This window comes from Aphis gossypii, chromosome 2 (genome assembly GCF_020184175.1).
Source record: "Aphis gossypii isolate Hap1 chromosome 2, ASM2018417v2, whole genome shotgun sequence".
Lineage (NCBI taxonomy): Eukaryota > Metazoa > Arthropoda > Insecta > Hemiptera > Aphididae > Aphis > Aphis gossypii.
In genome coordinates, this window is record NC_065531.1 from 47,141,061 (window position 1) to 47,166,819 (window position 25,759).

At 27.1% G+C, this 25,759-nt stretch overlaps 4 protein-coding genes across 7 annotated transcripts; 2 read left to right on the forward strand and 2 right to left on the reverse strand.

The window, feature by feature from the left end:
• Window positions 1–504: 504 nt before the first annotated feature.
• On the forward strand, window positions 505–9,463 carry LOC114121566 (acetyl-coenzyme A transporter 1-like). 2 transcript variants are annotated; one of them, XM_050200526.1, is made up of 11 exons: window positions 506–703; window positions 783–1,017; window positions 1,136–1,262; window positions 2,349–2,511; window positions 2,699–2,853; window positions 3,116–3,300; window positions 4,052–4,236; window positions 4,406–4,526; window positions 6,582–6,797; window positions 7,461–7,517; window positions 9,045–9,463. In XM_050200526.1, the coding sequence occupies exons 2-11, from the start codon at window positions 802–804 to the stop codon at window positions 9,048–9,050; spliced, it is 1,431 nt and encodes a 476-aa protein (XP_050056483.1). In that variant the 5' UTR covers window positions 506–703; window positions 783–801; the 3' UTR covers window positions 9,051–9,463. The 2 variants fall into 2 exon arrangements, with proteins under 2 accessions (XP_050056482.1, XP_050056483.1); XM_050200525.1 differs by lacking the exon at window positions 9,045–9,463 and having other exon boundaries at window positions 505–703; window positions 7,461–7,762.
• LOC114121559 (phenoloxidase-activating factor 2-like) lies at window positions 3,151–14,006 on the reverse strand. Of its 3 annotated transcripts, XR_007603938.1 has the most exons (7): window positions 13,754–14,006; window positions 13,195–13,301; window positions 12,993–13,118; window positions 12,351–12,478; window positions 9,396–9,843; window positions 4,029–4,109; window positions 3,151–3,292 (listed from the first exon to the last, which is right to left on the reverse strand). XR_007603938.1 is itself a non-coding variant. In XM_050200527.1 (6 exons), the coding sequence occupies exons 1-6, from the start codon at window positions 13,875–13,877 to the stop codon at window positions 8,318–8,320; spliced, it is 1,089 nt and encodes a 362-aa protein (XP_050056484.1). In that variant the 5' UTR covers window positions 13,878–14,006; the 3' UTR covers window positions 8,290–8,317. The 3 variants fall into 3 exon arrangements, 2 of the variants coding, with proteins under 2 accessions (XP_050056484.1, XP_050056485.1); XM_050200527.1 differs by lacking the exons at window positions 3,151–3,292; window positions 4,029–4,109 and adding an exon at window positions 8,290–8,473; XM_050200528.1 differs by lacking the exons at window positions 3,151–3,292; window positions 4,029–4,109 and adding an exon at window positions 8,488–8,673.
• Window positions 14,007–14,063: 57 nt separating this feature from the next.
• On the reverse strand, window positions 14,064–18,903 carry LOC114121556 (cathepsin O-like). Its single transcript, XM_027983965.2, has 7 exons — window positions 18,667–18,903; window positions 17,868–18,073; window positions 15,591–15,726; window positions 15,271–15,419; window positions 15,159–15,203; window positions 14,791–15,050; window positions 14,064–14,286 (listed from the first exon to the last, which is right to left on the reverse strand). Exons 1-7 carry the CDS (start codon window positions 18,850–18,852, stop codon window positions 14,240–14,242), a joined length of 1,029 nt encoding a protein of 342 aa, XP_027839766.2. The 5' UTR covers window positions 18,853–18,903; the 3' UTR covers window positions 14,064–14,239.
• Window positions 18,904–19,523: 620 nt separating this feature from the next.
• LOC114121555 (calpain-D) lies at window positions 19,524–24,363 on the forward strand. The gene is given in 13 exon segments (XM_027983964.2): window positions 19,524–19,681; window positions 19,772–20,009; window positions 20,066–20,349; window positions 20,416–20,984; window positions 21,470–21,496; window positions 21,498–21,654; window positions 21,826–22,028; window positions 22,085–22,584; window positions 22,654–22,821; window positions 22,886–23,091; window positions 23,576–23,721; window positions 23,788–23,966; window positions 24,032–24,363. Coding segments are annotated over 12 exon segments (2,850 nt in total). The 5' UTR covers window positions 19,524–19,681; window positions 19,772–19,779; the 3' UTR covers window positions 24,213–24,363.
• Window positions 24,364–25,759: the final 1,396 nt, after the last annotated feature.

Sequence of the window (25,759 nt, forward strand, 5' to 3'; positions counted from 1 at the left end):
GTGGTCGTATATTCGTACTCGACCAGGATAAAATACCTACCACATAATATTATTATTTCGGTACTCCGGATTTGAAGTTTAAAACATTTCCATTGATATATTTTTAAATTTATCCATAACGGTTTTCGATCATAAAAATATCAACTTTATCACCAACCCTCTCCCCCCTCAACGATACGGTCGTGACGCAGATCTCAGTTTTTCTTTAAACGAAACCGCACAAAGGCATTCGTAAATAATAATTATTACATATTATTATTAATTAACAGGCGATGCGTCACTACGAGTCGTAGAAATTATTATTGTTTCACCACAAATTAAAAATGATCACTATAATAATAATTATCCGTATCGCACACACATTTATAATATATTATATTATAAAATAAGATGCTGCCGGCGAGTTTAAAAAATAAACTACACACTGCTGTGAATATTGCTCGTACTATAATAATACGACGATGTCATGCATCATGATATGATATTCTACACAATGGCCAATTAACTAGTATGTTATAATTAATAATCGGTGTACAATTTATAATGATAATAGTATAAAAATCATATTATAATAGTTCAAATACGGCGAGATGCCCGCTTAGGATCGATCTAATTGTTGTTTTACGAGAACGACAAATTGTATTAGACCAACAGTTCCACGAAATACTTCCATTCGGAATGATTTCAATAAACGAAAAAAACGGTAGGTATCTCGTTGTTTACAGGTAGTAATTATCATTGTATTATTGCAAAGTTCATAGTAGGTATTTAATTTCTTATAGGCAATTAACGCGACCGACGATGGACGATCACGAAATTACGATAAGTACTATAAATCTTGTGCCATTACAAAATTCCGAAAGTTGCAAAAAAATCGACAAGGTTCATAGCTTACACGGTGACAGATGGAATTTAGTAAAACTCTTGTTTTTATACATATTACAAGGCGTGCCATTGGGATTCAGTGATGCATTTCCGATTTTGCTAAAATCTAATAAGTTTTCTTACTATGAACAGGTAAAGTACACAAAGCTATGAATATCGAACGAAGGAGCCTTAGTAATTATAACAATGTAATATCGACGGATCGATTGCTTATAATTTATTAATAATTTAATATTACTTTGTTATTTAGGCAATATTTAGCGTGAGCACATGGCCGTTTACTTTCAAAATTTTATGGGCTCCATTAGTAGACTCTATTTATTGTCCATCAGTGGAAAGGCGAAAAATGTGGCTCGTTCCTGTACACATACTGCTCGGTAACTTATAGTGGACTAAACACTAAACACTTAAATAATAAACAGTAAACACATAATATCTACGATTTAGAATATTAATCAAATATATCTGTTTTCATTTTTAAATCAATAATGACATGATTATTACTAGTTGACAAAAATAATAATGTTCCTAGAATATCACACTTGAAATTATGTAATCATATTTTTAATTAATACTTAATTTGTATGTTAAAATCAATCAACTGTCGTCAACTTTATATCTCAAATCTCGATTGATGAAAAAAATTATTACATTTGGCAGATTACAGAATTACTCTATTTTAGTGTTTTGTATTTCTAATCGTAAATATACGTGAAATATATAATATATTATAACTCGTCCAATTCAACTTGGTCATCGGATGACGTCACAGATAATGGGTTACCAAAATATTACGATAGTTTTTTCTATATAATATAATTTTCGGATTCTTGATTTTTAGAAATTGTTACGGTTTCCAATGGCCAAGACATAGAACACTATAGTTCTATGGCCAAGATGAACTGGACGAGTTATACAACAAATAGTTTTCCAGACCACGTTAAATGTCTTGTCATTGAAAGAATTAGAATAAATTAAAATCAATACTATTGCAGTGGTGTATTTTCAATAATTTTTTGGAGGGGGGATAAGGGGGTACATTTTTTTAGAAATCATATGATAAAGCTTATTTGTTTCATCTTACTTTGAATAACCCAACTATCTTAGATAGTTATATAGACAGTCTATCAGCTATCTACATCGTTAAATTATCAGAAAACCGTAATAAAATATTTATTTAACATAGAGTAACTTTTTTTCTGTTCCGGGGGAGGGTTGAACTCCATATCCTCCTTCGTAAATATGCCACTTAAGTACTATTACTTATTACAATAATGACAATTTAAATTTATATAATAAAAAAAAAGAAACTATTATATAGTTGTATCTATCACTAACAACAAGACTGGGTAATACTGAACTAGAGTAACTGTCTGTATTGAACTCCTTAAAAATAAACGGTCGATATCGAGTCCTCTCTTCATAATATTTATTATAATAAAAATGTTTACTTTATTTTTTAGGCACTTGTTTACTGGTGTGTAGTTTTTATATAAATGACTGGTTGCTGAACACTGGGGAATCAAATAATGTGATTCCACTGACTGTCGTTTGGTTAATCATAAATTGCCTTGCTGCCACTCAGGATATTGTAGTTGATGGATGGGCATGCTCAATGCTTAAAAAGTTTGATATTTGATATAGTATTTTATTGCTTATATTTATAAAAATAAACAATAGCGCCAAGTTAAATTTCTCAACAATTGTAAAGTTTATAATAACACGCAAATCAATATTAACTGAAAAACTTTGAATAGCTTTATTGTTTATTTCTATATGTGTTTATTTGTTGTAAAAAACACACAATGTTTAGGCATAACATACACTACTCGTCAATGTGCAACGCGACCGGTAATTCGCTGGGATCTTTCTTGGGATATGCAGTTCCCTTGTTACTCGGATCTGAAACGTTTTGCAACAAATGGTTACGTTTTAACGACAAACCCGGTGGTGTTATCACGATAAAAGGTAAACCTATACTAGTAATTACTACTCACTAGGTATATACCATAAAATATAGTGTATTTCTGTAATAATATTTACCTGTAAATAATATGTAAATGCAAATGCATAATATACTTTATTGGTATGTGTGTGTCTATGTTCAAAATGTACAATATGTACATTGTATACATTGTAGTAAATACTAAATAGTAATATAATATAGACAATAATAATAAATTAATAATATGATTTATAAAATTATTTAAAAATTGAACTTTTCGAATAGGTTATCTGTATTTTTGGGGAATAGTGTACATTGTAGCAGCGGCGTGTGTGTCCAAATTCAAGCGCGAAACCCAACCGTCGGCCGAACAAAAAGGTCTGGGCGTTTTAAACACGTACAAGCTACTTTGGGACATCGTAAAGTTACCGAACGTTCAGATACTAGGCGCCATATTTCTAACTGCAAAAGTAAGGAAATAATATTTATTAATATAATATTACCTAATGCCTGTACAAGTACCTATATAGGTATCTACATTAATAATATACAGACTCGTGTTTCGTTAATTCATATTGAAACACATTTATAGGAGTATTTTAATCATTATTTTCGCTGTAGATTTTGATTTCCACATCCAGTATGGCGTATAAATTAAAAATAGGACATAATATTTGGTCTATATATCTCAAAGTTCTAAGCGAAAAAATTTTGAACTCTAAGAAGGTTCCATGTTATTATTTTGGAGACAATTTTGATTTTTCAATACTTCGGTACTTATCTAATCGTTCAAATTAAACAATACATGTTAATAAATGTAGATAGGTACTGTTAATTTATTATGTCAAGTATTTATTGTATATTATTTATCATTTTTTAATTTTTAATATTTCTATGCGTCTACTTCTTATATAGATGATCAATGGGTACTCAATTGCATATAAATGGATTAATATATTTATCAGTTGGTCGGTTTGGCATGAATTTCATGAAAAAATGTTTAAAAATGCCATTAAATTCTATATTTGTGTAAACACTTGAATTTAAACTTAAGCCTTAACTATAATAAACTAAGCTTAACTATTTCTATAATTATCATTAGACATAGACGCGAAGTAAATACCTATACAGTTAATATTTTTATAAATTGATTGGTTCTATACTGTATAATAATATAGACTATATAATCACGACTTACGTCTCTTACGTATTCACACATAGTTAGGATTCGCCACTATCGACACAGTGACAAATATGGAATTCATGGAAGCCGGAGTATCTGAAAACAATATTGTCATAATTGGCATACTGGTATTTTTAGTGAAATTAATAGTTCCTGTAACTATAACCAAAATAACAAATTCAGTGAAATCGATGGATGTCTACATGCAGTGTGTACCATACAGGTATTTTACACCAGTGTATTTATAAATTTAAACGATATGAGATTTACCACGTATAATCATTATAAACGCTCCAACATGTTGTATAGCGAAAATCTTAAATGCTAATATTAAAAACCTCCCATCGGATATTATTAATTACAACTTAAAAACTATTATAATATATTTTCAGGTTGCTGCATGGTTTAGCATTTTCGTTGTTGTTGTATTACACTCCAACACTTTTAAGAATAGGCGGTATTGTAAGAGCATGTTATTACACCATGTTGGGATGTACCTTTATAACACATCAAGTAAATCATATTCGTACTTATATTGTTTTATTAACGTATTGTTGCACCTGTGTACCCACTATTGTTCTTTTGGGCAAAATTTTATAAAATCATAAATTGTGTGACTGCGTCCGAATTGTACGCCATCTGGCCAGCTCTTAGAAAGGTGTATGCAAATTGCATGCCATTATGCAGTATACGATTTTACTTATCGCAGTATAATATAATATTATAATTTACAGTATAGATTTATATATATATATATATATATTAAATAACATTTTATGTAAAATGCATTGTGTAATTCTACAAATTTACCTACATTTTACATTTTCCTTCTCACTTTTGTTGACTTAGGACTGACAGTAAAAGCTTAATTGTTTTACTAGTGAGTTAAAAAATGATACATGTTTTAATTTCATATTAAATTTATAAATGCTTTAACTTTAGGCATTACCTATACAATTTTATTCTATTTCATTATTTTGGCTAAAATGTATTAATAAAATATAGTACCTAAAAGTATCTCCATAAATTTGTTTTGTTTTTATGGTTGTTAAAAAGAAAATTAGTGGCGTAAATAATTATGGTTTGTAACATTGTGAATTTAAACTCTGGTAATACATTTTAGGTTTCCAATTTATGTTGATAAAATTGAATCGAATGTTTCAATACGTTTTCATTTACTTCGGATAGTACTCTATAAGAGGTGGCCTGCAATTCGGACAGATTCATCTAAAAGATGGCAGGTAATTTGGAAGTTTCAATTTATGTTTATTTTTACCATGCAATTCGATTCATAAAATTGTGTACATCTAATATAAAAAAGATTGACAAGTGGGTACAGCAGGTGTGGTAGGTTGTGAGTGGGTCACTGTGATGAATGTGTTGAATTTGAATTCAATAGTATACCATTGTTACGAAAAACGATTCTAAGTAGAGACAATCTATCAGTCTTTATTACTAAGTATATTTCATGTTATGTTTTTTTGCTATTTGGTAAAATAAATTATTTTTCTGTTAGTAATACAAAAGGTTGAATATAATTTTTTACGAAAACATATGAAATATCAGTATGATCAGTATGTAAATAAAATATACCTAATAATACACGTGCACGTTGTATACCTTCACGAATAATATTTTTGAATCATAACAATATAATGAATACCATTATTCACTGATTGAATATGTAATTTAGCCAAAATTGAACTTAAAATTGTTATATAAAAAAAAAAAATGACTAATAATATATAATATTTTTATACAGATATAAGAATTATTACAACTTATGTGGGATATTTCATTGAATTTTCAAGAATTTTAACCCAGTGATTAATTTTTTATCAAAGTTTATAGAAATAAAACAAAAACAATTTCTAAATTTCAAATGTCTAAAAATAACTAAAAAACGAGTTGAAATATTTTGAAATTATTATAAGTTATGACGTATATAGCAAATGATCATAAAAGCATTAAGTAAAAATTTTAAAAAATGTATGGTTATTTGTTTTCGTTGTTGTCAAGTTATACTAATAAAACTAATCTATTTTGTCCAAAACTAGTTTTACGTAAAATTTTCAGTTTTTTTTTCCGACAATTTTGAAAATAACTGGAAATGTCGACATCTCTTCAAATGTATAAACTAAATCCAATTTTCTATCAGAAATCCCGCTAATTTGAAAATTGAAACATTTTTCAGCTACTTCTCGTATACCAGTGGCGTATTTAGGGAGGGCCAAGAGGGGAAATTGCCCCAGGCAGCACTTTTTTGGAAGGCAGTTAATTTAACTGGAAGGTTTTATTTTTAAACAAATTTAAACAGTTGTAAAAAAAAATGTGTACCCAAGACAGCAAAATCTTAAATATGCCTCTGGAATCCACACAAGAGTAAAAACACAAATCATTTTAAAATCAATACATTCATCGCTCCACTCAGAATCTTATATTATGTACATTATATACATAATATGTAGCAGTATCAAGTTAATGTTTAAAAAATGTTGATATCTTTTTAAAATATGGACAATATAAAAATTCTTTAATGTATTAATAGTATATATTTATTTCTTATAGATATTTTCATTTATTATGTACGTAATTTACTTGTCGTTTGTATCTAAAGTAAGTGATCCGAATTTTGGTGGAACTTACATGACATTACTATGCACTTTTGCAAACATTAGCTTAGCTATAACAAGAACGGGTTCACTCTGGTTGGTTGACGTTCTTACCTTCAAACAGTGTACTACCATCTCTCAAAACCATTGTGCAGCTTCTACATTGATCAAAGTAATTATCCATAAAATATAAATTCAATTTTTCATTTAAAATAAGTTATTGACCTCTTATTATGTATATAATATCACATTTTTATTCTTAATTAATTTTTCTTATTTAATAGTAATACCAGCTATTACCTAATATTATAATAGGTTATTTAATAATTACTCATATCTTACACCTACTAACTTATATTGTATATTATTTGTATAATGAGAAAGGAAATAGAATCGAAATAGATTCATATTTTATCTCCCAAAAAACAACAATAATCCAACAACTGTAGTGTGATTATAATAATTAAAAAGCAATAATAATCATTATTCTTTTCCAAAACAATCATAATAATAAAAATAATTTCAATATTTCATTGTAAAATAATAGATGATATATTTTATGAATTTAAACTTAAATACTGCAACAAATGCAATAAATCTCAGAAACTTAAAATTAAGATTAATATTTGAAATAAAGTATGAAATGGTATCAATCAATATTATAGTTATAAAAACGTTTAATTATTTTAAACTGTTTCTGCATACTACCTATTTAATTTTCTTGATATTTTGTAATACTGCTAAACATAATTGTTTAAAATTATATTAATGTTTTTTGCGAATCATTTTTAAGTTTTAACAATTAAATAATACTATATAACATTATTTCCTTTAGTCTTGTCGAGCAGCAGGTGGTAAATGCAATACAATAATCGATGGATTCTACGCCGAGGTAATTATCTCTTCAATTTTAGGTATAATATGGTTTTACATAATCAAAAAACCATTACTTAAATTAAACCTCAGTGATCGAAAAAATTGGCTTGTTTACAAAGGATAATTTAGTAAAATTAAATGTTAATGACACTATTTAAATGATATTTTAATAAATATGTATTTAAATGAAAGTGTAAATTATATTTTTGAGACTGTATAATTATATCTAAGAAATTTTTTTTTCTTTTTCAAAAACATCTATTCCTTGTTTTACATTTATACCTTGATTATATTATAGAAATAACTCATAACTAATATTAATTTATAATAAAAAAAATTAATAGGTAGTTAGGTATATTATTGTATATTTATGTATAGGTACTGCAGTATAAATATACATGAATTTGGTCTAGATAATATATATTACCATTTACCTCTAACGACTCAACCCTAAATTTTAAATTCTATAAAAAAAAATTATACCAATTACACCTTTTTCCATAAGGTAGCAATATAAGATACTTAATGATTTTATGATTTTTTTTATTGTTATTGGACCCAGTGAATTGTGATACAATTATTAGTACCAACATTTAGATAAGATTGAAATTAAATTAATAAAAGAGATATACATACTAAAGATATTATAAATGATACAATTAATGTTTTTTTAATTTTTTTTTTTTAACGTTTAAAATTATAAAGTTGAAACAACATAAATAATTGTGTCTTGGTTCGTGATCTTAACTTCTACCAGATTAATTAAAATAATATAATACCTATAAATTAAAAAAAAAAAAATAGAATTTCTTTATTCTATAATAATTGTTTTTCAATCCAAGTAATATAAGTGCTGACGTCAATGTAAACACCAGGTATTGATGGAGTTCCGCATCCAATTCCCCAAGATACTAGTCCAATAAGATGTGATACAGAATTATGTTCACACACTAAAGGTGAACCCCCGTCTCCCTACATAAAACACATCAGTAAACAAAATTTATTTAAATAATCTTAAATGTATAAGGATATAAAAAGTACAATGTTGTATAGTAAAAAGTAGAAATTTCAGTTCCCAGATGGTCAGACATATTTGGATATCACATCTCGTTTAAATATTTTACGATCGTCTTAAACGTACGCACTTAAAAAAGGTCTTGAAAACCAAATTCCTGGTATTCCGTTAGCGAAAAAAAAACACAAAAAAAAGTTAATCAAAATGAACGGGCAAAAAAAAATGCTATTAATCGAAGCAGTATTAACAATAATTTAAAATGCTGAAAAATTGTTTTTTAAATATCAAAGACGAACTGGGAAGAAAATGAAAAAAATATTATGGACGATGAATTTATTACCTATTCAACGATTTTGTTGAGTATAATATTATGTTATCTAATGTACTTATATTATACGTATTCAATGTACTTTCTCTAATACCAACAAACGATATTTACCGAAATTCAAAAAAATCAATTATACTTCCTTTATTCCTTATATCGAATACTCAATTATAATGACTTACATACATTTATTGTGTTTAAAGGATTGATTTGACGAAAACGTTCTTGTTTTTTCAATGTTGTCATATTATATGCGTACCTATATTAAGTTCGTTATAGTATGAACATTGCAGATCGACGGAAATCGAAAATCTACCGATTGATTTAATAGTGTTTTTAAATTGATTGATGGTGCATTTACATAGTTAACAATATAGTCGATTTCGTCTGTAATGAAATTCATCGCTTTTTTGGGAAATCATAATAATATGACGTATACATTTAAACGCAGCAGTGTTCACCCACAGTATTCAGGTTCGTACCGCCCGAATGTATAGTAATACTCATATAATACTACTAATACGATGATTTCTAAACGATGTGTTTTCGCTCACCTTGCACGCGTCTTCGTTCTCTTCGCCGCCCGCGCACAAGAATCCCGAGTGCAACTTGAACGCGGCACCGAGTCTCGTGGTCCTCAGACTCTCGACGCACCGTTGGCGGTCCCACAGCGGCACTGGCACCTTTTTCAGCACGCCCGGGTACCGCGGCTGGTCGAAGCTCTCCGAACCCCATCCGGACACCCGGCAACCCGTCCACTGGTGACGCGGAGACACGGCGCCTGGCGGCGGTTTCGTCGGCAAACAAACCGGACTCACGTGGTCGGTGACAGGTACCGAGGAGCCCGACAATGTGATCACCGCGATGTCGTTGTGCATGTTGGACGGTGAATACTCGGGATGGATCGTAATGCTGGCCACGGACCTTTCAAAGTGCGGCCGAGGCTCCACGTCTCTGTAGATGTCCCAGTCGCCTAACCGCACTTTCAGCGCACTGAAGTTCCTGTAATGCACACACGACCGAACAATACTTTTTATTAGATATTGTTTTTACAACTGCCGAAATCGTTTTTGTGTTTTTGTATATATATATAAATATATACGAAAATTTTAACATTCCAAAATAATAAACATACAACTAGGAAGTGTGTGTAATAATAATTATACAATTAGTGTATAATATAAAATAACTTAAAAACTAAAAGTTTTCATTCGACTAATTCGTTGGATACCCAAAGCCCCGTACTATTATGTCTCAAACAATAATCTCTTTAATAGTACAAAACATTGTCACAATAATCTATAAACACCTATACTCTCCAATCTTCACAACTTTCACAATTCTTTGATTTCAGAATTGTTCATACCCCTATTCCTGGGGGGCCATAACCTCAGAATTCGACTAAAATTAACTTAACGTCATAACTTACTGATGGACTAACCCATCCTACCTCATGTTACAAAGATTCATCATTAAAAGACTCTTTTTCTATAGTCTTCAGTATTTTTAAAAAATAGCTAATTAATTTTATCTTATTTTATTAACCTTATTATAAATATAATTTGTGCTTATTGTAATAAGTATTTATAAATTATACAAATTCTAAGTTAATAATAAAAAAAAAAGCGGGCAAGTGAGTACCGCTCTGCTGTACATTAGGTGCCGTATGGATCATTATTATATATTATAGGAGTGTTAAATTTGAATCCAATGATAGTTATCATTGTATACGAAAAACGATTCTGAACGAAGATGATTTGTCAGCCTAGGATATAATTTCTAGTGGTTGGTGAAAAAGGTGGTTTAAAAAAACCAGCTTATATTAAAAAATATTTTGAAAATTAAATCACGTAAAGAAAACGCGAATCTTAATAACTGGTAAAATTTTCAAGTATCTACGACTTATACTTTTTGAATAATAACAAATATTTAAAATCGTTTGAGGATAAATCGTTATCGTTACGCTATTTCGTTAAAATTTAAAATTCAAACGCACTTAAAATTTTTCCTATAATGATGCTTCGAGTTTTCTCTATAGATACTTGAAGGTAAACTTATGGAAAACTTAGTGTTGTATTTTTAATCCTTAGTTATAAACACAAAAAATTTTATGATTTTTCAACTTCAAATATTTCGCAAATATTCATAATTTTGACGAATTTTCGTCAAAATTTGAACTTCAAATGCTAATAAAAAAAAATTGTGCCTATGTATTCTTATAATTTTTTAATCACTATAAGAATAACATATGAGGAACTTTGTATTAAATTTTCAAGTATTTTGATAGGGCCAAAAAAATTTTATCGACACTTCAAAAATATTTTTTCAGAAAAATTGAAAATTTCAGTTGTCTATAAATAGCTCAAAAAAAGTCAAAATATTTTGAAATTTAAATCACGTAAAGAAAACGCGAATCTTAATAACTGGTAAAATTTTCAAGTATCTACGACTTATACTTTTTGAATAATAACAAATATCAAAAATCGTTTGAGGCTAAACTGTTATTTAACGCGGTTTTTGTAAAAATTTAAATTTCAAACACCCATAAAAATTTTTTGTCTGAATCCGGTAGAGTTTTTTTTACAGATATTTGAAGAAAAATGTATGGAAAACCTTGTACCAAATTTTCAAAACTTAGTTATAAAAGAAAAAAATTTTATGATTTTTCAACTTTAAAATTACTTGCAAATTTTCGCGTTTTCGACAAATTTCGTAAAAATTTGAACTAAAAACGCTTATAAAAAAAAATTGTGACTAACGATTTTTAATTTTTTTTAGCTACATTAAAAACAACTCATAAGGAACCTTGTATTAAATTTTCAAAACTTTTTGGTCATCCAAAAATTTTTTATCGACACTTTAAAAAAAATTTCTCAAAAAAATCGAAAATTTCAGTGGTCTATAAATAACTCAAAAAAAGTCAAAATTTTTTGAAAATTTAACTATATACGAATACCACTGACATTAACATTTGGTGAAAATTTCAAGTATTTTCAGTAATTAGTTTTTGAAATACAACCATAAAAAAAAATCGATTTGGTCGAAAACTGGTTTTGCGTAAAAATTGCCGTTTTTCCGTCATTTTTTTTTTGTTTTTCTCGATTTTTTTGAAAACTGTTGGAAAATGTTAACTTTTTACCTCTATAATGCACCAAGGATATTCACTTTTACATCGGAAACCACCCCCATTGTTTGAAATTGGAGCATTATTTCGACTAGTTATGCTGTACACAGACACAAAAACAAAAAAAAAAAAAAAAAAAAAAAAAAAAACACACACCATTGTAAAATCAATACATTCATCACTTCGTTCAGAATCTAAAAAATGTAAATAGCAGGTTTTTTCAATTAGGAATGGGTTCAAAGGAAAGGGAAAGGAAAAGAACCAAACTCAATATATAATATTATAACAAATATTTTATATTAAGTTATGAAATCGCTGATAGGTACTGAAACAAATATACATTAGTAGTTGTAGGTATAAAATATAATATTTTGTATTGAATTACTTCGAGAAACTAGTCAAAAAATGAGCAGTAGATAGTATATGTTTATTGTCTATTAGAGCTCCATTTGAGACGAATGAATTTCCTTTTGTTAAAATTAAAGCTTGCCATGGAAATTCTCCAAATTTAGCCTGTAGTAAAAATAAATTATATTGATTTTATTATATTAGGTATATACCATTTTAATACCTTAAAGTATTCTAAAAGTTAAAAATAACACTCTTATATTGTTATCGATATAATTCAAACAATTTTATCATTGGCTTTAAATCTATCAACATAAAATACTTAACAAAAAAAACATATAAAATTAATCTATATTATCAATATAAATCTGTATAAATATACAATAATTTTTGAAATTAAATCTTAACTATCAAAACTTAATAGCCTTTTCTCTCTATTATATTTAGTGAAATTTCAAACGAATTTGTACTCATTTCAAACAAAATGAAAAGTATAAACTTTTTGTTTTTATAGAATAAAAAATAAATTGAAATATTGAATTATGTGTAAAATATACTATACCATACCTACTCATATTCATATGTATGTATTAATTAAAACACTAATGAAATAATTATAAATTTTAATAATTATATTTTTTCGCGAAGTTTAATTAAAACAAAGTTTTTTCAGCCTTACCTGGTCGGAATGGATTTTAATCCCATCAATGTCTTGCGATTTAACCTTACCACACATTATTAATGGATTTTCTAATAATGGGTCAGAACAACAATACACTTTTCCAGGTGGACATTTATCTGGTTTCTAAACATTTTATTAAATTTTATTAAAAACCAAATTAATAAAATGTATTTAAATTGTAGGTAATAGCAGTACCTACTGTGATTATTCTAATATCTATTGATGCATCATTTTCATCTGATATACAGTCAGATATCATAACACATCTGCATTCTTCTATCCATTCACTTTCATGCGATGGTGGTTCTGAAATATTCAAATATTATCAAAACATTTTTTTTTTTTTTTGAATCTAATTAATAAATAGATTATAATATAAAAGTTTTCATCTATCTACATTCTATATATATAGTATATAATTATATAAAAATGAATCTGTGAAATGAAATCTGTCTGTACTCTGTTTGTCTATTCTTTATGCATTCCTAAATCGTTCAACCAATTGCGATTAAATTTGGTACAGAGATAGATTAGACAATCTAGGAAGAAGATAGGTTAATTTAAAAAGGGAGATGTCCAACCCCCGGAGGTGCTCAAACATTGTTTATTTTTATTTAATTGTTGTTCAACTTTTATATAAAATAAAATATATTGTTCATAATATAGAATTTGAATTATTAATTTATTTAATTGGTAACAAAGTGCACGGGGGAAGGGGGTAGCTAGTGGTTTATAAAATATAATGGTAATATACTTACTATCTTTTTTTATTTGAATTTCAAGTCTTTCAAATGTCACTGCACTAGTAGCATTATGTGGTTTAGAAAAATGTATTTTAGAAACAGTTAAAACTACAATGAAACATACTGTTTTCAAAAACATATTTTTAGTAACTTCTTCTAATACCAATACTTACCATAGTATGGGGAAAAATAAAATCATACACTCTATAAATATGATTATTTTACAATACATTTTTAATTGACAATATACATATTATATATAATTGTATAAATAACAATACTTAGTACCTATAATTATAAAACATCAAATTACCGTACAATAAATAAAAACAATTTAGAATTTATTAAAAATAAGGTGCAATAAATTATCCAGTATAATATATATTTAGTGGACCATGATGTAAACTATTCAACAGATACTTATTTTAATTAGATTAATTATTTTAGAAAATTATAATAAAATACACTGTCACGCAATAGTAATTTGTATAACAACTGATATTACAGTGACACAACGTTTGTAACCACATCAACTTCCCATCCAATTCCTGAAAATATTTTTTAAATGTTTCAATATTTTATAATATTAAATAAGTACATTGTATATTAGTATTAAAAATATAATTTTTAACTATTTTCTATTTTTTAATAATTTTGATAATTAATTAAGTGTGACAATGGGTATATTTTTTAAATTTTATAGCATTGAAATTAGAAAAAAACATGTTAATATGTGTCAAACATGCGATTTTTTTTACTTAAAATTATTTTGAAGTAATAAAATGAAATATGCATCTATAACAGTTAGTTATAAATAGTATTAAGTAGTATTAAAATGTATGTATATTGTATATACTATTGATTCTATCACAGGAAATTTTTTTAAAAACATCTATTTAAAATATATGATTTATATAATACAAACTCATGTGAGTAATTTAGATTTTTAAGCACCATAGTTTTTATTTAATAGAGTGTATCACAATATATTATGTACTCCTATAAACTGTATTATTATGGATATAATCTACATAATATTTAAAATTACTCACCGCATTCATTGTTTCCAATAGCTACATATATATATCCATCATTGCCAAAATTAGTTCCCCAAGAATTTTTCAAAATATAATATGGGTTTTCTCCAAGCTTGTACCCAATTATTTCTGCTGCATGATTTAACGAAGTCATACTATTATCACATTGGCTGAGTACACCACCGACGTAAAACTGCCACGGCAATGCATTAAGCGCTACAGAAACTGGACTTTTTGATAAATAGGATAACAATAGGTCTTCACGATCCATCAAACTAAATCGTTACACATATCTTATAAATTATATATCGTGGTGCAATATGTATTTAATTTAGTCAAATTAATTTTATACATTGTTACATAATAAGATTATAATGGCTTACTTGAGTGTTAAAAATGATTTTACTTTGACTCCTTTATCAAAAGTTCTGCAATAAAATACATTTCATTGATATATTTTTTAAATTGTTTATTTATTTAATTTTAGTAACGCACTTATCAAGTGTACACATTTGATCTTTGTATACAGTTGGATAATTTTCTTCTCTAAATACAGTTATGTTATTTTCCATTAACCACAAGAGTAAAAATACAGAACTTCCACCAGTACATCCTTGATTTATTCCTCCCGAACAATCTAACATCTAATGTGATATAATAAATTTAGTTAATATTTTTACAGAACAATTAAAAAAGTATAAGACACATAAACATAAAATCTATTAGATTTTTATTGTTACGAAATTATTTTTTTGACAAAAACCAATAAAATCGATAATTAGACCAAAAAGAAAACAATCATTTAAATTACCCACTTCTTGTACACTAAATGTTTGTAACGATCCTGTTTTAATGGCATAAACAGATTCAATCAATTCTATAACGCTAATTGCCCAACACGCTCCACAATTTTTTTGATTTCGAACAGGAGTTACCACGTTTTTATCTCTCCTTAAAAATAAAAATAAAATAAATTTATAGCAAAATTATTATTTTAGTAATTATATTGTTATTCGGGCATAATTTATACAGTCTTAAAGATATTAAATTATAGATAGATAATATAAATTAACAGAATTATCATATCTAACATTACATGATATATACGACTTATTATTGATTAAGTACCTATATTGTTTATTATGTAAATTACCAACGAGTTTGATAGATATAAAGATTGACAGGGGACTTGATGGAGTGATTTAGCCAATAATTCCAGGAGCATATTGTTATGTTAATGAATATTTCACTTAAGGTAAGAATTTAAAATCTTAATCTTCTTTTCTAGTTTCTACCCCATCATAATAAATAAAATTGTTTCAATATTTATATAATAATCTATTTGTTTATAAATACTTGTATGCTTAGACACATATTTTATTAAGTGTCGAGTGTTTCATTGCATATTGAAAATACTAAATTATAACGAATGAGTTAAATTTTAGTTCGATTATACATAATATTGTATAACATCACTATATACCTAAATATAGATACTTGATATTTTCACAAAGGATTTATATTATTATTTTCTATACATGGTACGATTTTGACTATTATCGAGCTATTTAAAGGCAATTAGAATCATTGATTATTTTTTATGAATTTCTAATTTTTGGTAAAAAAATTCGGTATTATTCAGCGAAATAAAACTACTGAAACCCCTAAGATTAATACAAAAAACATTTTTTTTAAATATTCAAATTTATACAATATTGCATCCATGATCTGTAAAATAAACATTTATTTCAAATGATTTTTGTTATTTTTTTGTATTTCAACCTCAGATACTATCATTTTCTATACCTACATGATAAATTATTCCGACTATTTTTAAATTTTTTTTCTAATTGTCAACAAAAATTTTACTGTATATTAAATATTCTAATCTGATAGATCGTTTTCGCTCAGAATAATTTTTCGTTTACAATAGTATATCATTGAATTATATGAATTCAAATTTAATATAAGCTTTACTGCAGTAGCCCCCATTCGATCTCTACTCTACATGCAGCAAATGAATACTTATTTGTCCATATATATTTTTTGTCTTTTCTGGTTGTCTTAAAAAGTATACTGGAATTTTTTTGCTTTTGACCTCCCAAAATACCACTTATATCCAATTGTCTTCCAAATCTCCCCTTTCCCAAGTTAAAAATTGAAATATTTTTAATACCCCAAAAGTAGATGACAGCAGAAAAAAAACAAAAATTATTGTAAAATTAATACATTATCGATCAGAATCTTATGTATTTATTTGTATCAGGGTATATGTGTTTTAATGTATTGGTATATTAAAAAAGAATGTGAATGTAAATACTAATACGTATTGGTACAAGACTCAAATGCTGTCAATTATGGTTTTTCTAAGTCGTTAAGATGAGCACCAGAGCACAGTTACACAATATATTGACAAATACCTATATTATTACTACGGAACCTGCACTGTTAGTTATGTATATTTTTCATTAATTAATAAAACTTACTAAAAATAATTGATAATTAAAAAACTACATTTTTTTTGCAGTTTCGTCTTCAAATAATTGCCACCCGGAGCATCTGCTCCTTGACCCTCTCCCTAAATCATTATACCGAGAACTCTCATTCAGTTATTATTAACTAGGTACCTACTGTTTTTCAGAAAATTCAAAAATCGTAATACATGGTTTTATGTATAAGTCATATTAAATTATGAAGAATATATTTTACTGATAATGAATAGTTAATTTATAATTGTCAACATTTAATTTAAAAATTTTTATAATTAATAAGGTAAATTAAAATTTGTATCTACTATAATTTTTATGTAAATTCTTTACAGAATAGTTTTAGTTATCAAATAATCGTTTAAATTTAAATTTAAATTCTAATTAGTTATATTTGTTTAAAATCACACTTTGTCGGTGAAATAAATTGAAATAATAAAATGTAATATGGTTCAAAAAATAAAAAATAAATAATTATAATTATATAAATAATAAGATGTTTAAAATTATTGATTCCAAATTTAACCTAAAAAATTATTTTATTTTAAAAATAAACTAGATTAGGTAGGTATTTGCTATTATCAAAAACTTTATATTTTTATTTACCAGTCAATACTTGATAAGGTTGCTGTTGTAATAGATCGCTTAGATCTTGCCATACTAAAAGTTCCCGTAAGTGGCGTCCTTAATGTGATTGAATTGAGGTATATTTTAGTAAATTCATCTGGAGATAAATCTGAGAATTCGGTAATTCCGTAGTTGGTACATCCATTACAACTCTGTCTCAGAAGTTGAATAGTTTTTAACGATTCCTGAAAGAATTATAATGACAATGAATAGGTTGCGTAAGTTTTATAAAAGTATTTATGTAAAATTTAGTTATTTTAAAATATTTTCTTTAGAAATATAGTCTCCTATTCTCTACTTTCTTAATTGAAGTATAATATTATTGTAAGCATATACTTTATAATAATCAAATAATATTGAACCTTAATACGTAGGTTGTAGGTACTTATACCGTTCATATAAAGTTAAGGTAAACAATTACAACAATACTAATTAGTTTTTGTGTATACTTATTTTTTTTTAATATTTATTAAAAATTATTGTGTTAATATTAGTTTAAACTGTTAAAGCAGTAATTTATTTATATTATTTAAGGTTATACATGCAAAATGTGTTAATTTAATGATATTTATTAAAATTCTATGAAAAAAACACATTTTAAGGACTATTAGTAATCAGCTCACTATTGATTTATTAAATTGAATGTTTAGTGATTGTTTTTGTACAGGTACTATATTTTAACAATATGTTACATTGTATAAAACTTTTGAAGTAGGTAATACTTATAGGTACATCGTTACATACACATATATCGAATTATTATAATATACTATCTCACCTTAAATTGTTTGAATCTTATACCATGTTCTGTTCCATTTACGTAACTCTTATTGTACTTTTTAATGAATTTTTCAAATTTTTCTTGATCTCTATTAAACTGCTTAATTGACATAATAAAAAACAATATTAATACTACACAAGTGACAAGAAGCGATGCTTTTAATACGTTTGTAACGGCCAACATTTTTAATGTTTTTTTACTGCATAACAGATGAATTGATAGTTATTTATGAATTTAAACATTAATGGCATTGAAATCAATACGAATAACGAAGAGAAACGTGAAATATGTAGATAATTAGTATATGGCTTCATTAGGTAGGTATATACAATAATAAAAGACATTCGATAGGTAACTGTACTGTATATTTGAACGCCAACATATTGTCGTAATCTATACAATTTATCTTCTAAAGTTAACATGAAGGATAAAATATAATACTATATGATTAAATATCTGTTTTCTTTTTAGTTTTTACTCGAACAGCGGCGTAACCTAACTTAATATTACCTATATTCAATACATACTGTAATATTTTTTAACTAAAGCATAATACTGAACTGATAACTATTTCGACTAATGTTTGTAAGTATTCAGTGGCTGTGATGGCCTAGCGTAGACTATTGTGTAAAGGTAATTAATAAATTATGAGAGGTTTAAACATTCCATTTTAAAACGTTTTATTACGTAAAACAAACATTGCGCGGGAGAAAAACGTTCGCATGTCCGTCACTGTTGGTAGTGTGGGGTGGGTTTGTACACGTATACGTTAATCTGTGTTCGAAATTTGGTTGCCCTGCATAAATCGCGCGCACATTTGATAACATCAAATATCAATAAATAAACACCATAAACAGCTGTTCTGATAATGGCTAAGTTTCAAAAAATAATGATTTATTTTTTACTGACTACTATTCTTCTAGTTTAAAAAATGAAACTAGACAATTTTATTCAAAATTTCGATTCATAGAACGAAGTCGTTCTACAAATGTATTTAAGTGTGATGTTTATAGTGAGTTAAAATATGACATCTAATTGATTACATTTAATTATTCAATTAACTGTGTAATTGTTTTGTTATTTTGTTATTATTATTTTACAGTTGTTGACATGGGATCGATTGCTTCGGTCCTTCAATGGCATTGTAGTTCTTGTTCACTGATAAATCCCACAGATCGATTGACTTGTATTCGATGTAATGTACATAGAAGTTATGAGTGTAAGGAAAAAGTGGACCAACTCAAAACAAGGACCATTCATGGATGTCCTACGCCTTATGTCACTGATATTCTGTGTGCTGAGGCAGAAATTGCTGCTGGAGCCTTAAGACTTGATGATGCGTAAGAGAATTACTGTATTTTATGAACTCAAATTTATATTTTATTTAAATTGACAGAGATCCAACCAATATTGACCATAAGCCATGTGTAGTTAAACTTCAATTTAAGTCTGTTGTTTTACAACGGCGTAAATCATGGAATGGATTTGAGTACGATTTGAATATGTCCGTTAGGCCATCAAAGAGTTCAACACTACTTACAACAGAAAGTGACTCTTGGTTATGTAATACCTGTAGAATTAGAAACTGTTCAACTCAACAATGTCAAAACTGTGGTTCGTTTAGAAGAACTGATAGCCGAAAAAATGAAATTGCCCCTATTACTATTAATATGCCTAACGGTAAGTATATAATAAAAACATCATCTATTCTAATCTATAATAGTATGTAATATGAATTTGTTGTAGATTTTGAAAAAAAATCTACCAGTAATTGGACTTGTGAAAAATGTTCTTTTACTTTAAATCCATTTTGGTCAGACTCCTGTGAATCATGTGGTTGGAATGCAATAACAATGATGCGTGATTGTGTACGCTACACACCACCCAAGAAAAAATGGGCATGTAGACGCTGTACCCTACTTAATGATCCTAATACAACAGTTTGCAATGCTTGTGGTGGATCAAAAGCTAAAAGTCTTTGCCCTGACGATGGAACATTACGGGAGTATTGGACATGTGATAAGTGCACATTGAAAAATAAAATATCAGCACTAGTATGTAAAGCATGTAAAACAGACAAACGGGCAAATAAAAAACGGCGTTCAATTAGTCAGTGTCCAACTTGTACTTTTGAAAATGAGCCAAATGCTAAAAGGTGTGTAATGTGTCACAAACACCTTGAACCAGAGTATTATTCTTCTATATTAATATCAAATCATCCAAAAAAACAAAGTGAATTAATGGAAAACTTAAGAAAAATTGAAGAGCAAGAAGCACGAGAAAAATGGAATGAAATAGTGCTATTTTGTATCCAAGTAAATAGATTAATTTTTTTATCATATACTATTCTAAATTATTGTATAAAAGGTATTGTGCTTTTAACAATTCACAATAACATTTAATAATTGAATTTTCATGTCTATCTGAATCAGTCGAAAATAGTAACAATAAAAAACTAGTTATAAAATAAAAATAATTTTTATTATTAAAGTAATTAACATGTAGGTACTTAATACCTATAATATCAAGATTTGATAATAAATTACACAATATGTATTTCTAATTTCTATTAATGTTAATTAATGTTTTGCGAAAATTAATAAGATTATATACATTTGAGTTTTGATAATTCAAATTTTTTTTTTTTTATTTCTAAGTAATTCCTATATACTCAATGCAATATAATTTAAATATTAAACTACTACATATCGTCAGAAACTTCTGATAAAGTTTTTATGATTAAATAATCATATAACTGCATTAATTGTAATACTATAAAAGTTTATATTTAATATTACAGAACAGTCAAGAATTTGTTGATGATTCTTTTCCCCCCAGCTGCCAAATCCTTATATTATACAGAAAAACATGAGAGCTGTCGAGTAACACAATGGTTACGACCTGAATCAATTATCTGTTCAGAATTAGATAAAGAATCATGCTGGACTGTATTTAGAAAACCAAAACCTTCAGATATAATTCAAGGTAAATATAAATTAAAATACATTATTATAATATATAACTTTAGAATATTATCTTATTTTTAAACTATTTAAAAAGTAAAAAAGTTAAATTTATGAAGCTTGGAAAATATTAGTTAGACTAAAATTATAATTTTGTATACCTAGTATTAATGATTAATGTCTATTAATTTAGGTGTTTTGGGTAATTGTTGGCTATTAAGCGCTTTAACAGTCTTGGCAGAACGTGAAGACTTAGTGAGACATGTTATGGTTACCAAAGATTTTTGTCAACAAGGTGCATACCAAGTTCGACTTTGTAAAGATGGCAAATGGACCACAGTTCTTGTTGATGATTTATTACCATGTGACCATAAGGGAAATTTAGTATATAGTCAGGTTTGTACAATACCTTCTTTTTTTGTATATTGAAATAATAATCAATTATTCAACAGGCAAAACGTAAACAATTATGGGTTCCCTTGATAGAAAAAGCAATAGCTAAACTCCATGGTTGCTATGAAGCACTTGTTTCTGGTAGAGCAATTGAAGGACTTGCTACGTTAACTGGAGCACCTTGTGAAAGTGTACCATTACAACCATCATCAGTTCCAACTGAAGATGAACTAGATCGTGACTTGATATGGGCACAGTTACTAAGTTCTCGCCTGGCTGGTTTCTTAATGGGAGCATCTTGTGGAGGAGGTAATATGAAAGTTGATGAAGACGCATACCAAAACAAAGGACTACGACCAAGACATGCCTATTCTGTATTGGATGTCCGAGATATTGATAATCATCGATTGTTGAAATTAAGAAATCCTTGGGGACATTTCTCGTGGAATGGTGATTGGTCTGATGATTCTGACATGTGGTCAGATAAATTAAAAGCAATGTTGATGCCAGATGGCTGTTGTGAAGGAGTATTTTGGATATCATATGATGATGTTTTAAAGTAATAATTAAAAATAATATATAGTTTTTGTTTTTTTATTATTATTAATATATATTGATTATATTTTAGGTATTTTGATTGTATTGATATATGTAAAGTAAGGAATAATATGTGGAACGAAGTAAGACTTAAGGGATATTTGCCACCATTATCTTCAACTGATCACTTATCCTGTGTGGTCCTCACAGTCTCGGAACCAACCGAAGCAGAATTTACTCTTTTTCAAGAAGGACAAAGGTAAATTGATTTTTGTTTAAATTAAAAATATTTACTAATGTTGTTATACATATAATGTAATTAGGAAATCAGAAAAGTGTAACAGAAGTCAACTTGATTTGTGTGTAGCAGTAATGAGGAGTAGAGAAGTTTCATCTGAAAAACCTGTATGCATTGGTCGTCTTGTTGAACATAGTAAACGTCAAGTTCGTGGATTTGTTAGCTCACACAAAATGTTGGAACCAGATGTTTATGTTGTTGTTTGTTTGGCATTTAATCATTGGCACACAGGTTATTTTAATTTTAATAATTATAGGAGTATGCTAATGTATATAAAGTGATTAGCCAAACATGAAAACCCCTCTTTTTATCCTTTACTAATGCATTCAGTTTCTGATCTGTGGAATTTTTAAGTATATTAGGATCATATTTTCAAATTAAAGGAGTGTCCTATGGCATATATTAAATAAAGTAAAAAAATGATCTTATTGGATTTTTACGATATCTAAATTTGTAAGTAATTACTGAGTATGTATAATACTAAAATATAAAAATGCTAATCATTTTATGTTAAAGTAAAATATTTGTATGTCCCCTATTGTAAACTATATACGAGCTGCTGCTAGTCAGTAGTCTTAAATGTAAAAAAAAAATTTACAAAACATCAAAATTTGAATAAAGTATCTTTGGTAAATCACTCTTATCATGACATAAAAATAAAATAAACCTAGTATGATTTGTAATACTTATGTATGTGCCTATATTATATTTGTAGATTTGGTAGATCCTTCAGTTTACCCCGAGTTTGTTTTGGCGATTCATAGTTCTAAACGATTATTGGTAGAACAAGTATCACCACCCTCATTTGTTTTGGCAGATACAATTATTAATTTAACCTTAGCAAAAGGACAAAGACATGAAGTAAGTTTATCTATTTTAATTAGATAATAAAATAAACCATAGTAATAACAACAAATAATATTATAGGGCCGAGAAGGAATGACTGCTTACTATTTGACCAAAGGATGGGCTGGATTAGTTGTTGTAGTAGAAAATCGTCATGCAAATCGTTGGATACATGTAAAATGTGATTGTGAAGAAAGTTATAATGTCATGTCGACTAGAGGGTTACTCAAAACTACTGACTCTGTTCCACCTCTGCATAGGTAAGAAACAATATTATCATGTTGATTGTTTTCATTTAAAAATTATTCCTACAATTTTTTTTTAGACAAGTTATAATTGTATTGACTCAATTAGAAGGAAGTGGAGGATTTTCAATTGCTCATAAATTGACTCATAGATTGGCAAATCAAGCTGGACTTCATGATTGGGGGCCATCGGGATGTTCTCATTTGCCACAAATACAAAAATCTATTGAAGGACTACATTCTCCTAGACTGATTACTTAGTATTATAAGTTAAAAAATACAGTTAATATAAATTTCTGTGATTTTCATTTTTTTTTTTTTTTACTTTCTATAGTGCGAGTACAAATAATTAAATTAGGAAAACCAAAACTATTGTAAATAGGTTGCAAATAAAAATGATTTTGAAATTTTATGTAATCTCAATCATGTATTTATTTAGTTATACACCTATACTTGATTTTTAGGAACAAGAATTATTCATTTATGAATCTCTATTTTGTATATAACTTTATAATTTATTTAGTTAACTACAATTATACAAGAACCTTCAAAAATTATTAAATTATAAAATGAATAAAAATTGATTATATTTGTTTATTTGAAAACCAAAAATTATAATAATTGTGCTCAGAGATTTATCTTTTGTTTGTAATTATATGTTATCTTTTAATTATTTTGATCTATCTTTTTTATTGTCATAAATACACTATTTTTTTTTTAAAACAATTATTCATTAGTGTGAAATTATAATGTTATATACTTACCTATATATAATTTTTTTAATTAATATTATATCAAATCACGAATGTTTGATTTATATCAAGCATTATAAGTAATATTGATTCAAAGTTTCATGGTTTCTGGCCACTTTCATCGCCCAAGCTTCGTAATATGAAAATTGTGACAAATTCTATTTGAATTCTATTTTACTGGTACTGCCATGATCACAAAAATAATAATTAAACAATTGAGGTAGTCATTGATCACTAGCTTAAAAAATAATAATTTATTTCATTTCACCAATTTATAAAGTTAAATAACAGTTGAAAAACAACACTTTAATAAATATGATTTGAAAAAATACTGTTCAATTTTCATCATCCTGATGATTGTGTTTATAAGTAAAATATATAAAATGTTTCTTAATTTTTACTTTGTAGAAATATTTTGCAAGTTAATTGGTGTAGATAATCATGGTCTTTGCTAATTTATAAAAAATAAAAGATAAATATCTGTAGTTGATCAACCTATTTTTGATATTTGCCTTTTTTAATTCTTTTAAGCCAAATAAATTATCATAATTATATTTACTTGTTAAAATAAAATAACCATCTATACTTCTTACAAACGAAAAGATAGTATTGTAAAATTATAAAATTAATGTGAAATTAAATGTTGGAAATAGGTAGATCTACGTTCACATTCTATATTATGTTATTTTAGCCTTTAGGACATACACAAACTTATCAACCTAACGTAGGTTTTCATTCGAATCTATTTTGAAGGTTTTGAGTGTTATACTATTATGGTGTTATAAGTAACAACCATCTAGGTAAAATTTTTCGCATTTGTAATATGAATAACATAAGACTATCGAGCATTAGTATTGGGTTCATGTGGCAATCAATTTGTTTTGAAAAAAAATTATGATAATAAATAGTAAGTAAATACCAAATTATAGTAATGACTAATCCTATATGAGCGCATAAAACCTGAAATATAAGAATCTATACCTATGTTACAATTCTGGAAAGTAAAATTTGGAATTTTAATTTTTTTAAATTCGTAAAGAATGTTAAAAATCGCAT